Source organism: Giraffa tippelskirchi, chromosome 9 (assembly GCF_054371585.1).
Source record: "Giraffa tippelskirchi isolate mGirTip1 chromosome 9, T2T-mGirTip1v1.2.pri, whole genome shotgun sequence".
Taxonomy (NCBI): domain Eukaryota; kingdom Metazoa; phylum Chordata; class Mammalia; order Artiodactyla; family Giraffidae; genus Giraffa; species Giraffa tippelskirchi.
The window spans coordinates 18,352,158-18,366,119 of record NC_137283.1 but is presented as its reverse complement, the minus strand read 5'-3'; the positions used below and the strand labels follow the sequence as shown (position 1 = coordinate 18,366,119).

Genomic DNA, 13,962 nt, shown 5'->3' with positions numbered 1-13,962 from the left:
CAAGAGTTGGGGTAGTGAGGAGGATATCAGTTGCTTCGTAAATGGCTACGTATTGTAAGCTAATTAATAGCTTGACAGCCTTGAGAATTCTGCAGTAAATACATCTATTTATTTATTTAATCCCCTTCTCTTCTAACATGAAATGGGCAATGCTAACCGCCTTTAAGGTTTCTAAGATCAGGTAACATACATAAAGCACAATTTGTAGGCTGAGTATATAGCATGTAGTCAAATTTATTACTGTGATTTATAATAGTTGATCTTATTCTTATTGTTGTTTTATTTTTTTGGTTTATTCCATTGGCTGTGAGCTTGAAATGGTGAGATGGATATGAAGGAGGAAAATAAGGAGACTACAAACACCAGAAAAGTAATGGAAACTGACATGAGTTTTATCTCTTTGAGAACTTTATATATATATATATATATATATAGTAGCTGACTGTGGTTTTCTTGTAGCATATTACATTCATTTTAAAGGCCTCCCATCCAGTTTGTCTCCCTAAACTTACCTCCTCAGAATCACTATCATTGGTATTCCTGGGCATACCTGGCTGTTTCCAGGTGCATTGAGGCTGGGCCATACCATGGAAGGCATGCCAAGTATGAACGACAGCTCAGGACTCAGCTTACTAGCCTAAGCCTTCCTCATTCAGCAAGATCACCAAGGGAGAGCTGTGCACTCAGGATTCATAATTCCCTCCTCCCTGTCTACTTTTCTGGTTCTTTTGGTATCTCTGCAGGAACTTAATTGACATTCTTCTTTCTTTTCTTGAACAGGTGGGCTCTGCATTGCCCAGTCCGTGAGAATCCCCCAGGAACGCAAAGACAGGACCATTGACTTTGATAAAATTATCAAGCAGCTTCTGGACACCCCCAACTCCAGGGCCGTCATCCTTTTTGCCAACGATGAGGATATCAAGTAAGGCTGCCTGGTGAAATTCATTAACATGCATGCTGTAGTTTAGGGGACAGAAAGATCAGAGTGCTGGCACAGAAAGGGAAAAGATAGCATAGAATCAAATTGATAATTACATGGTGGCAAGGTCCGTTTGCGCTTTCTACGCCTACAGAAGAAGTTAGAATGAACCACGGAAACAGCAGCATGTTGCTGTCATTTATTTCCCCCCATGTTTGCTAAAGAAATGCTTTCAATTACTTGTAAAAGGAGAAAACCACTAGACCTTTCAAAGGTTCTTTTACTAAAAAATATATACACATGTAACAGACTTTTATCTAAAGAATAGTTCTTCTAATGTAAAAGAAAAATGCCTTATATTTCTGGAAGTATTGATTCTGCTTTGGACTTTGTATGTTCAAAACCAAGCTGGTCATATGTCTGCATTCTCCAGTCCACTTTTTCTTCTGTCTCTTTACCTTGATGCTCTTTGACGTCAAAAATCTCAGTACAACTTTGACTTTCCCTTTTAGCTCATTACTTGCCTTCTTGGCCAAGCCATGGGGAGTTAACTTTTGAAATTGTTTCTACAATACAAATTTGCCCTGTGTTGTTTCCTGACCACTGCCACCTCGGTTCAGAATCCTTACCATTTTTTTTAGAACAAACAGTAATTACCCCTGATTTAAAAAATCAAAAAGTGTTGAAAAACCTAGAAATGAAAAAATGTTGGATTCATCCTGTCCTCTAGCTAATAGGTTCTCCTTTCCAGATGCTAATAATAACTAGCATCTTTTGTATTTTTCTAGAGACAGTGTGTATATTTTTACACAAATGGTGGAACACTGTGCATTATCTTATTCTACCCCTGCTGTCACCTTGGCTTACTGTTTCATCATGAAGGTCTCCAAACATCAGTACTTTTCAATAGCCACATAGAATTTCATGTTATGTATTTCTTGTGATTTATCTAACCGCTCCCTTACTGATTGACATTTGGTTACAGACTTGTGCAATTATAAATTACCTTGTGGTAAACTTTGTTTCCCACAAATCTGTGTGTGCCACTGTGTGACATTAACGTACACATCCTTTACAATGTATAGATACAGCATTAACATAATGCAAATAATAATACATAACTATATTACTTTGTATATTAATAGCTATTTAAAACATAAATTCCTGGAAAAGGAATTTCCAGGACAAAGATGTATGCTTTCTTAAATGTGAGTCTTCCAAAGAGGAATTGTCTTCCAAAGAGGTGGTGCCACTTTACACCTCTGCAGATGCAAAAGGTCTGTGTGGATTTTTTAACTTTTTGTCTTATAGTTCAAATAATAAATCATTTATTTTGAAAGTGAGCATCTTATATTAAGGGCAAAGTTGAAAGGTCCAGGCCATTACTACCCCCCCCACCAGCCGGCAAGTCCTGTGTCTCCCTTCCTTGTGTGTCCCCCATGCTGCCCCTGAGTGCACCCATCTTCCCAGCCCTGAGCTCTGACCATGGGTAACAGGACTATTAAATGAGAAGAGCATTAAACCTCAAGTCAAGATACCTGAGAATTTGTTTGGTTTTGGTTTTTTTGCTATGACCTCTGTTTCACCTTGGGCAAGCCCTACCCCACACCCTGTTCCTCCAGCTCTTTGAGGTCTCAGTTTTCCCATCAGTAAATCCATTTGCATTCTTTCTACGATAATCTGGACTTCTGCCTTTCTAGCCGTGTTTCATTCCATGCTCCCTCATGGTTTGTGTGCTGTAGGGGAGGGGGCCCTTGTGTTTCTTCCTTCCCAGGTCTTTGCTCATTCTCCTCCAGCTTGCTGGAGTGCTTCCCTTCCCCACTTCATCATTCCAGTGTGGTCAGCAGTGTTGCTTCTGAAAGATGTCTCCGAACAATGTAGCTTTGGAAAATTTGTCATAACAGCTTGGTTTCTTAGTTAATGTCACTGAGGGCATTTTGTACTCTTTGATCATGTAATTGGGGTCTATATTCTCCACTAGTCTACATGCATCATTAAGATGGAGGTGATGCCCCTTTTGACTTCCTTTCATATCCTTAGCCCCTAGCACATTGCTCAGTTAGTGGTGGACGCTCCATAAACATCAGTGAATGAATGTGTGAAATGCCCAGTGTAGTGTCCACTATTTAATAATTTTAAGTACAAGTGTCTCTCTGAACTTCATGATGCTTTAAAATATGGTCCTATTTTTGCATGTAGACCCCACCTTCATGCACGCAGTTCTCCACCTAAGATGCACGACTCTGACACGTCAGTGTACCCTAACGGCTCCTCCATCACAGTCTTGGCTCATGATGTTTCTCATTTCCTTCTCTACCTGTTGAAATTCTGTCTGTTTCTCAGACATGCCCTTTTCCATGAAACTATTTCTGTCACCCCTTAAATGTGTCATTTATTTCCTTACAAAATACTGATTCTGTTGCTCTTAGGGCATTTTCTTCCACTTTGTGATTTAGTTATTCAAGGTGCTTTGTTTTTATGATATGACTCTTTCTTTTTTTTGCTCCAGATTTGTCAATTCATATTTCTCTTAATCATCTCATGTATGATTTTCATATATATTTTGTACATTTTAAAATATGTCATACATTGATAAAGGTGTCCCCATGTTTATTCTCACGTACATGGCACTTAAAAGATTTGTTACTAATAGCTATAATGCCTAATTGGTTGTATTATCCTTGATTTGCAGATAGTGTGAGGTTTTAATTGGCAATGTTAAAAGGTATAAAATCAGCTCAATAGCTATGTTCATCATTTTTTGCATGGGGACTTGTGTGTTGGAACCATTTTATACTATGACTCATAGAAGTGATAGCAGTAATAGTTCTTGGCTACAGTAATAAAAATCAAGTGCATATATAAGTTTCTTCCAAAACATGAGCTTAAGCCCACTGATGTCTGATAACCCACAATGTTATGTTATTTATTTTCTCAGAAGATTTACACTGTAGATGGGAAATTTTGAGATTTCTTAGAACATCAACTTCAAATACTTTACCGAAGAATACCAGTGAAAAGACATTAGTATCTAGATTTTGAAGCTAAGATAAGTGCTTAATCAGTAATGGGTATTGATAATTTGAATGTTAGACAAGAGTGTATTCTATTCCTGAGACACTTTTTTTCTGATTATAAAAGTACTATTATATGGCTATTTTAATCCATTGAAAAATAATGGAAATGTTTTTGTTGTTGCATTTTAATAAAAGGAATTTTTACCTTTACTTTGCCCCCTGATTATCTAAAAAAATGAAAGGTTAGAGAGAACAATCACAAACCATGATTTTAAGTAATCCCCTATAAAACTTAATATCTTAACACTCAGAGATAACCACTAATAAAATTCTTGTTTAACATTTGCAGTTATTTTATTCTAAACATTTTCCCCAATAGAATCAGATTCACACAGAGTTTGATATTCTATTTTTTGCAATTCACATCTCACTTTCAATACTATAATATGTTTAAACAGTTTAATCTTATTTCTCTTAATAAATTAACCCACACTTTTATGTAAGCATATTAAGGTGAATATTTATTTTTTTGTTTTTATACCAGTGTGTCTTTCTTTTTTTTCTATATTTTTTTAAATTTATTTATTTATCTATTTTTTTACTTTACAATATTGTATTGGTTTTGCCATGGACATGAATCCGCCATGGGTGTACATATGTTCCCCTTCCAGAACCCCCCTCCCACCTCCCTCCGCACCCCATCCCTCTGGGTCATCCCAGTGTACCAGCCCCGAGCACCCTGTATCATGAATCGAACCTGGACTGGCTATTCATTTCACATATGATAATTTACAGGCTTCAATGCCATTCTCCCATGTCATCCCACCCTCGCCCTCTCCCATAGAGTCCAAAATACTGTTCTATGCATCTGTGTCTCTTTTGCTGTCTCGCATACAGGGTTATCTTTGCCGATTTACTAAATTCCATATATATGCATTAGTATACTGTATTGGTGTTTTTTTTGTCTGGCTTACTTCACTGTGTATAATAGACTCCAGTTTCATCCACTTCATTAGAACTGATTCGAATGTATTCTTTTTAATGGCTGAGTAACATTCCATTGTGTATATGTACCATGGCTTCCTTATCCATTCGTCTGCTGATGGGCATCTAGGCTGCTTCCATGTCCTGGCTATTATAAACAGTGCTGTGATGAACATTGGAGTACACGTATCTCTTTCATTTCTGGTTTCCTCTGTGTGTATGCCCAGCAGCGGGATTGCTGGGTCATATCGCAGTTCTATTTCCAGTTTTTTGAGGAATCTCCACACTGTTCTCCATAGTGGCTGTACTAGTTTGCATTCCCACCAACAGTGTAAGAGGGTTCCCTTTTCTCTGCACCCTCTGCAGCATTTATTGCTTGTAGACTTTTGGATAGCAGCCATTCTGACTGGCATGAAATGGTACCTCATTGTGGTTTTGATTTGCATTTCTCTGATAATGAGTGATGTTGAGCATCTTTTCATGTGTTTGTTAGCCATCTGTATGTCTTTGGAGAAATGTCTGGGCTTTTATCTCTGGGCTTTCTATTTTGTTTCATTGATCTATATTTCTGTCTTTGTGTCAGTACCATACTATCTTGATGACTGTGGCTTTGTAGTATAGCCTAAAGTCAGGCAGGTTGATTCCTCCTGTTCCATTCTTGTTTCTCAAGATTGCTTTGGCTATTCAAGGTTTTTTGTATTTCCATACAAATTGTGAAATTATTTGTTCTAGTTCTCTGAAAAATACCATTGGTAGCTTGATAGGGATTGCATTGAATCTATAGATTGCTTTGGGTAGTATACTCATTTTCACTATATTGATTCTTTTGATCCATGAACACGGTATATTTCTCCATCTATTTGTGTCCTCTTTGATTTCTTTCACCAGTGTTTTATAGTTTCCTATATAGATCTTTTGTTTCTTTAGGTAGATATATTCCTAAGTATTTTATTCTTTTCATTGTGATGGTGAATGAAATTGTTTCCTTCATTCTCTTTCTGTTTTCTCATTGTTAGTGTATAGGAATGCAAGGGATTTCTGTGTGTTGGTTTTATATCCTGCAACTTTATAATATTCGTTGATTAGTTCTAGTAATTTTCTGGTGGAGTCTTTAGGGTTTTCTATGAGTTTGTCTTTCTTACGTTATTTCAGTTGGGTTCTCCCCATCCTTTTCAAACTTCATCAGTAGGTTCTCAGTGAAAATTGTCATTAACTATGAATTACATATTATCCATATTTTTCTGTGCTCTCATACAACTCTATACTTTTAACTATGCATCTATTCATATATGCAGGCCAGTTTTCATTATTGGAAGAAATAAATAATCAGTTGCAGTTTTCTTTTATTTTACTTATTTTTTTCTTAACAGTACCTTGCAGAAATCAAACTATGTGTGTTTTTCGTTGGTCTCTAATGCATCCTTTAGATGCACTATCATTTCTTTAACCACTTCCCACTGCTCTGCATTTAGATTGTCTCCAGTAATGAACATATGATTTTGACAGCATCAGTGATCACACCCTTTGGTTAGATTAGTAGAGATGGTATATCTAACTCAAGAGTATAAATGATTGATTGTGTGAAAATAATAAATGCACATAATTTAAGAGGAACAAAAATATAATTAAAATACTTTTTAGGCGAAGCCCTAGTATCCTTTTCCATCCCCTCCCACTCTCTGGTTCTGTAGTTCTTGAGCAATTATTTTCATTTTTGAAACTAATTCTTTAGGTCTTCTTGAAATGCATCTGTATTGCTATTTTGGAATCATTAATTTAAAACATTGTCTATTAATTCCTCTTATGTTATATAGAACTCGTCTGATACCTCCATTATCTTCCCAGTGTTATACTATCAGATTTCCATTTAATAAAAATCAGAGTTGACATTATGATCATGTAAATATTATGTACTACAGCAGTAAGTATTTTTTCCATGATATGATTTTAGGGGTAGCTTTTTTGTTCATCAAGTTAATATGACAGATTTTTAACTTGCATAGTTATCTTTAGTATTTTATTATTAGTGTCCTAGGTCTATCACTTTTTTCATATGTTTATATATATATATATATATATATATATATATATACACATATATATATAAAATAATCTCTGAGTTCCATTGCTTTTCTGTACACTTCCCTCCCACTCCATTTTTCTGTTTTAAGCTAGGCTGGTCTTTATAATTTTAACTTTTTTGTTTTCTTCCTCTCTCCATTTCTTTTATTTTTATTCATCATTTAGTTTCTTTTTTTTTTTTTTTTTTGCTAGAATGTACCCTCTAGTAATTTTCTAGTAAAGGATAAATTAAAGAAAAACATTTTTTGTGCTCATGACTAAAAATATTCTTCACCTGCCTCCACACTTAATTACTAGTTGGAAATGTAAGGAGTGGGCACATATTTATCTTTACATATATCACCCCGGGCAAATAAATGATTTACAGCCACTATCTATGTCGACTAATAAGTTACAGAGCTCATAACTTGCAAGGAATTTGAGATTCTGAGTTTGGATAGAAAAATCTTTAATATTCCCTGAATATCTATCTATCCATCCATCCATCCATTCCTCCCTCTCTCCGTCCATACCCATCTATCTAGATGCCAGTTCTATTTGTATAGAGATTCTATATGTGTTAAATATTAGAATTCTAGATTACAAATATTTTTTTTCCTCAAAATTTGGAAGGCATTACTCCATCATCCTTTTTTTTTTTTTTCTCTCTCTCTGAAGAGGTTGGTAATATTCTGCTTCTTATTACTTTCCAAGAGTTCCAATTTTCCCTTGAAAGCTTTATTCTCACTTTTTCCAGAAATTTTAAATCTGTGTTTGGTTTTTGTTTGGTTTTTCCCTATTAATTTGCTGGATGTGTGTGTGTGTGGTTTAGTCACTCAGTTGTGTCCAACTCTTTGCCCACCAGGCTCCTCTGTCCCTGGGATCCTCCAGGCAAGAATACTGGAGTGACTTGCTTTAATTTGGAAAGTCATTCTTTCAATTCCTTGGATTTTTTTCATTAAAAATTATTTTAAAAATTACTTTAATTTCTCTTTGCATTTGTTCTTGAAATACTGTTAGTTGGATGTAAGTCTTTCTGTGTTTCTTTCTTTAAGATACTCATCTTTTCTTGTATATGCCATACCTTTTTGTTCTTGTTTTGCTTTCTGAAAATATTTCTTTGCTTTATACTTCATCTCTTCTAACATAATTTTAATTTCATGCTTTAAATAACTAAGATCTCTTTTTTATTGTTGTTTCTTTCTTATTCTTAATAATCTTTCTTGTTCTGGATAATAGAGATCCTGATTCTCATTTAGCTACTTTTTTTTTTTTTTTGGTATATTTTTTTCTCCATACCTCACACCAGTTTCCTTTTTCTTATTTATTTGGTTTCTGTTTTATATTGTGGATTTTCCACAAGGATGGGTCATTTTGGGCAGCTTCCATTTGAGTAAGACATAAGAAAATTCTACATACATGAGCAAAACTTGTCAACTGATAGGCCTCTCAGTGGACTGGTCAGGCATCTAGGTGTCCATTCTGTTAGAAAATGTCTCTATGTCAGTATCTAGAATCTTTTTCATAGGGTAGTTCAGATTTTTCCAGAAAAGCTGTTTTTTGCCTGCGGCAACACACTCCTGATTTCTGGAATTCTGTAAGCAAAGGCAAAATTTTTCTTCATGAATGACCAATTTCCTTTTTTTTAAAAATTCTTCCTTCTTTTCTTTCTTGCCCTTGCTATTTATATACTATTTTAATTTATAAACATGGATTGTACCTTCTTCAAGCGTAATGTGAAACTCTGCTTATTTTACTAAGTAATGTAAGATGCTTCATATAGACTGATACATTGCTTTCCAGAAATGATATGTGCCGCCAGCAGTGAATGACAGTGCTCATGTCTCCAGCCTCATGTCAAAACTCACTACACAAAATAAAACCAAACAAACATTTTAGCCAAAGTAAGAAGTGAATTTAACATATTGTTCTCATTCACATCTTCCTTCTTTTTCATGTATGTGAATAAGCAGCTTATTACTTATTTATATTTCTCCTTTTATCTTTTGACTTTGAATACCCTGCCTATTTTCCTACTTGCCTTGAATTTTCTTATTGGCTTGCAATATCTCTTTATATATTAAGAATGTAAATCCTTTGGCTTACTACCGGTTATTTGCTTTTTGAGAAATAGTAGCTTGTTTTCCTTCTGTTTGATTTCAAATATGTATATGTACAATAGCTGCTCATTATCATTAACATATCTTTTTAATGTTCCTCTCCGCAGGCAGATCCTTGCAGCAGCCAAAAGAGCTGACCAAGTAGGCCACTTTCTCTGGGTGGGATCAGACAGCTGGGGATCCAAAATCAACCCACTGCACCAGCATGAAGATATTGCAGAAGGAGCCATCACCATTCAGCCCAAACGAGCAACTGTGGAAGGTATGAGTTTTGTCAGTAGTATGATTTGCTAAGAGAGTGGTTGATGCTGTGTAGGGTGGCTGGGACTTGAGTCTCTTTGAGGGTTGGATGTTTTTACATAATTTATGCAGGTTCTGTTCACACTTCCAGCCGTGAAATACAAATGAAGCCCTATATCTGGTCTGTTATTTTAGTTGAGAGTCTTCTCTTGAAAAGTTCATGTTATTCTCATAATAATATCACCATTAGCATATATCTTTGTTTTATTATGCTGCAAGAGCTTTCTGCGAGATCATTATCTTTAATAAGAAGTGAAAGAATAATATAGTCCAAGTATGCGTAAGTGAGCTGAATTTTCTGAGAGAACATTTTCCCTTTGTAATTTATCATTGCTTCCATGGCAGGATAACTTTAATTTTTTTTAATTTATGTATTTACTTATTTGATTGTGCCAGATCTTAGTTGCAGCATGCAGCATCTTTTGCTTGTGGCACGTAGGAGCTTAAGTTTTAGCATGTGAACTCTCAGCAGTGGCTTGTGGGATCTAGTTCCCTGACCAGGGATCAAGCCTGGGCCCCCTGCATAGGAAGTGTGGAGCCTTAGTCACTGGATTCTTTCCCCCATTACCTCTTGGGGTCTCCTCCAGTCCCCAGGATCATATAGCATACCACCTGTCCCAGGCACCACCATCATTTTGCCTTCCTGGGTCTCTTTTGTCCTTGCATTCTTTTTCTCTTAAGCTTCCTGCCCCTTCTCTTTCCCTTTGCCTTCCTTGTAGCTACAAAGATTCTTTGAGAGGTAGAAGGAGGAGAGGGCCTTTATTGGCATCTTTCTGACATAACAAAAGTTGCTGATTACAATTTATGTTCTCCTTTAATTTGAAAAGATAAGTTACTTCTGAAAGAAGACGCTGTAAAGAAAAGGAACTCCTCTGCTGGTATTGGGCTTTGTCTTCCTTTTCTGATGGGCCAGGTCTCCAAAGATGTCATAAAACATGCTTTGCATGTTAAAAGAACTCTATCCACTCACTCAAAAAAGATCAAATATTTGTCTTTCTTTCTATTCTGTCTCTACTCCAGTCTAATTAATTATTCTCCCTAGAAGGCTGCATGGTCTATGTGGGCTTTTTAAACAAGCCAGGTTGGGGTTTTGTCACTGTACACTTTTTGTGTTATCTTGGGGAGATAAAAATCCCATAAGTCACCCATGTGGTCATGGAAAGGCTTTGAATTAATTGCAGTACAAGTCCGAAGAAGATTGCCCATCTTCCAAACCAGACCAATACATCTGCAGATGAGCTACAAAAACAAAAGGCAGTTTAACTATTTCTATTCCTTTTCACTCAAAAATTTAAGTATTTACTGTGTGCTTTGCTTTGTGCTAAGTTGGAAAAACAGGGACAAAAATCCCACCCTCAAAGCATACACAGCTGAGTAAATGTATCAGAATGTAGTTGTTGACCGTGTAATAGAAATACTGTAAACACAGTGCAGAATAGATGGTTTAGGGTGAGGTAATGTGCCAGCTTGTCTAGGGTGGTGATGCTGTGGTTGTGGAAGACGCCTGAGAGATGAAACAAAGTGATGCGCTAATGCTAATCGGACCATGAGAAGCTTCTCTACTCTCACCCCAGCAGGTAGAAACAAAGGCATGATGGAGCAGGGCATACTGAGGTAACATTAAATGATTCATTCTGCAACCCACACCTTCTTTGTAGCCATTCTAAACTTCTTCCAGTTCTTCAAAAATGTTCCCATTTACGTTCATTGGAAAAGCTCTTCCCTCTCCTACAGTTGTGGTCACTGCACTGTTTGCCTGATTAACTCCTTTCTAACATGCATGTCTCTGATTAGATATTATTTTTCCTTCGAAAGAAAGAAAAAAAGTGAAGTCGCTCAGTCGTGTCCGACTCTTTGCGACCCCATGGACTGTAGCCTACCAGGCTCCTCCGTCCATGGAATTTTCCAGGCAAAAGTACTGGAGTGGGTTGCCATTTCCTTCTCCAGGGGATCTTCCCAACCCAAGGATTGAACCCGGGTCTCCCGCATTGCAGGCAGATACTTTACCATCTGAGCCACCAGGGAAGCCCCTTTTTTCCTTAGAAGCCATCTACAACCATTGCACTCCAGACAGGTCTGGATAGGGGCTCCATCTGTTGCTGTTATGGCACCTTCCCATAGCCCCTACCATTGTAACATCTCTTTACTTGTCTCTATCTGGAAACTTACCCTTTATGTGCCATTGTACCACAGATGCCTTGATCTTGGCCTGGACTGGCAGGTGATCAAATCTGTTTTTAAGTAGTTGGATGCCTGACTGGATGTAGGAAATACATACCACATAAGGCCTGGCACAAATGGCTGAGAAGTGGGCCAGAGTTGGATCATGAAAGGTCTTGTAAACTATACTGAGAAATGTGTATCTTACTCTGAAGTCTAAGTAGCGTCTGAGGATGAAAATGGGATGTGATAAAAGGGAATGCGGAAGCTCACTCAGATGATTCTATAGAGGGTTGAAGTGTCAGATTTGGGTGAGGACCAAAGCAAAGCACATTACAGGGTCTGTGCTGAGCTCCTCCTTCCCAAGCTGTAGACACATCATAGGCATATTAGTAACATCGTGGTTTCAAGACCCAGGTTCAACATGTCTTAGGAAATGACTAAATAGCTTAATGCAAATTATTGAAACAAAATACATTTTCATATGTGTATAGGGATACTCAAAGTTGTTAAAGTAGACACAAGATAGTATCCTGAATCTGCTAAGAAAGAAATGCGGTCTCAAAAGCAAGATGGTGAAGAAACGCTATTATCGGTGAAAGTATTTTTGAAATGTGACAGAACAGCATCTCTTCATGCAAAACTCTGCATTGCTACCCAGAAAGAACACAAGGCTTTTCATTTGGCTCTTCAGGACTTGTGTGGCTTCTGTCTACCCATGTTGTCTTGTGCATTGATGCAGAGTGGGGATTTGTTCGCTCAGATAGAGGATGGGATCGCAGGATTGCGGCTGTGCATTTGGTGTCACACTCCTAAGGAAATGAAAAAAGAAATGCCTTCAGTTACACTGAGGTTTCTAAACAAAGCTGTGAAATATATGAAATGAAACTGTAGAGCATATTCTATATGAGCAAGTATGTTTTCCTTGCCTATTATTTTTTTCTTTTTTCATTTTGGGGATGTTCTGTAGTGGATTCTACTGGGATGAAACATTATCCAAATACTCAGAACATTATTACATCGCTTTTAATCTTTGACTGTGTTGTATAATGTTGTACCTTCAAACGGAAATAAGAAAAAGCCAATCAGCAATCAACATGTTTTTTTCCTTTAGATCCATATTTGGAACACATACGGCAAACATCTAAACTTTTGGCTCATCATCTCTATATTTGCATGAACAATTAACAGTAAATTGCCGTAGGCCAAAGGGCTAGCAAGGGCATGATTCCTGTGAAAATCATGTTCATCAACTTTTGTCTTCTATTTGTATTTATTCTCCATTTGTAGAAAACAGGGCCTCAGTGCTTGCCAGCCTAGGGGGTCATTTCCCTTATTTTGAATGAGACGATGATAGCAACTGTTCCCGGGAAAGGTCAGCTCTGGCTCCTTTGGCTGCTCTCTACATGGGATATAAAAAAATGTCTCTAGATTTGGCAGCACTTCTCCAGCTCCTGAGCCAAAACAGCTCCATGATTTTTAGTCTTCCTGTATTGTCTGATGAGCCAAGGGATCCCTAGCATTTTTTCTATTTTCTGTTGCCTCATTAGCAGGGTCCCCCAGTCATCCTCTCCAGCCCTCAAGTCCTCAAAACAAAATGGCCAAATCACCATGGACTCTGCCCTCTAATTCTCTGAGAGTAGGCCTTCCTAAACATCCTCTAATTATAGTCAGCAAGGATCATTGGCCAGGCTCTTTTCATCTCTGACATAATCATTAGCATCAGGGAGTGAACATAATAAAGGATGAATTTTCAAAGACAACTCTGATGGCTCTGACTGTTGGTGATGATTTTCCAATGGGTCTATAGCACAGCTTGGTTCTTGAATTAAATCAGTGATGTGTGTAAGAAAAGACAAAAAGTGTTGTAGATCTGGCATGAAAAATTTGATTATTTCATGCATTTATTTTTTTTTACTCAAGATAGAAAGGCATTCTATATTTTTCTTAAAACCAGAGATCAAAGCTATGAAGAGCTGAATGAAAATCTTTCTGGCTCCAATTTATATATGCCCTACTTTAGCCTTTCTGATTACCTGAAATGTTCCACAGACATCACAGAGTTTTGTTAGGGGAATGACAGAAAATGCCAAGAAATAAAATATCACCTTAAACCACAATAGTATTTCTAAGCAATGTTATAATTAATAATAGACCTATAACCTTGTTTGATGAGAGAGAAGTGAGAATATTGCATGTTTGGTGTTATGACAATGTTTTTCATTGAATCTGTCATAAATGTTTATAAACTCTAGTAAGGTATCAGCCCTTGATCTAAAAACTGAGATATATAGCAGATGACAATTGGATTACACCCCTGCTCTCCTGGAATTGCCCTCTTAATGTGGAGGTGACAGGTGATAAAGAAAAATGTAAATAAGAAAATAACATACTAGAATAA

The 13,962-nt window shown here is 36.9% G+C and overlaps 1 protein-coding gene across 8 annotated transcripts in view; it reads left to right on the top strand.

Moving 5' to 3' along the window:
* Positions 1-13,962, top strand: part of GRM7 (glutamate metabotropic receptor 7) — an 896,695-nt gene that overhangs the window by 442,808 nt on the left and 439,925 nt on the right. For all 8 annotated transcript variants that reach the window (XR_014064798.1, XR_014064797.1, XR_014064795.1 and 5 more), the window contains 2 exons: positions 781-922; positions 9,209-9,363. Coding sequence is in view for 4 of the 8 variants with exons in the window: in XM_081528173.1 (XP_081384299.1) it covers positions 781-922; positions 9,209-9,363 (297 nt within the window). In the remaining 4 variants the exon portion in view is untranslated. The remainder of the gene's footprint in view (positions 1-780; positions 923-9,208; positions 9,364-13,962) is intronic.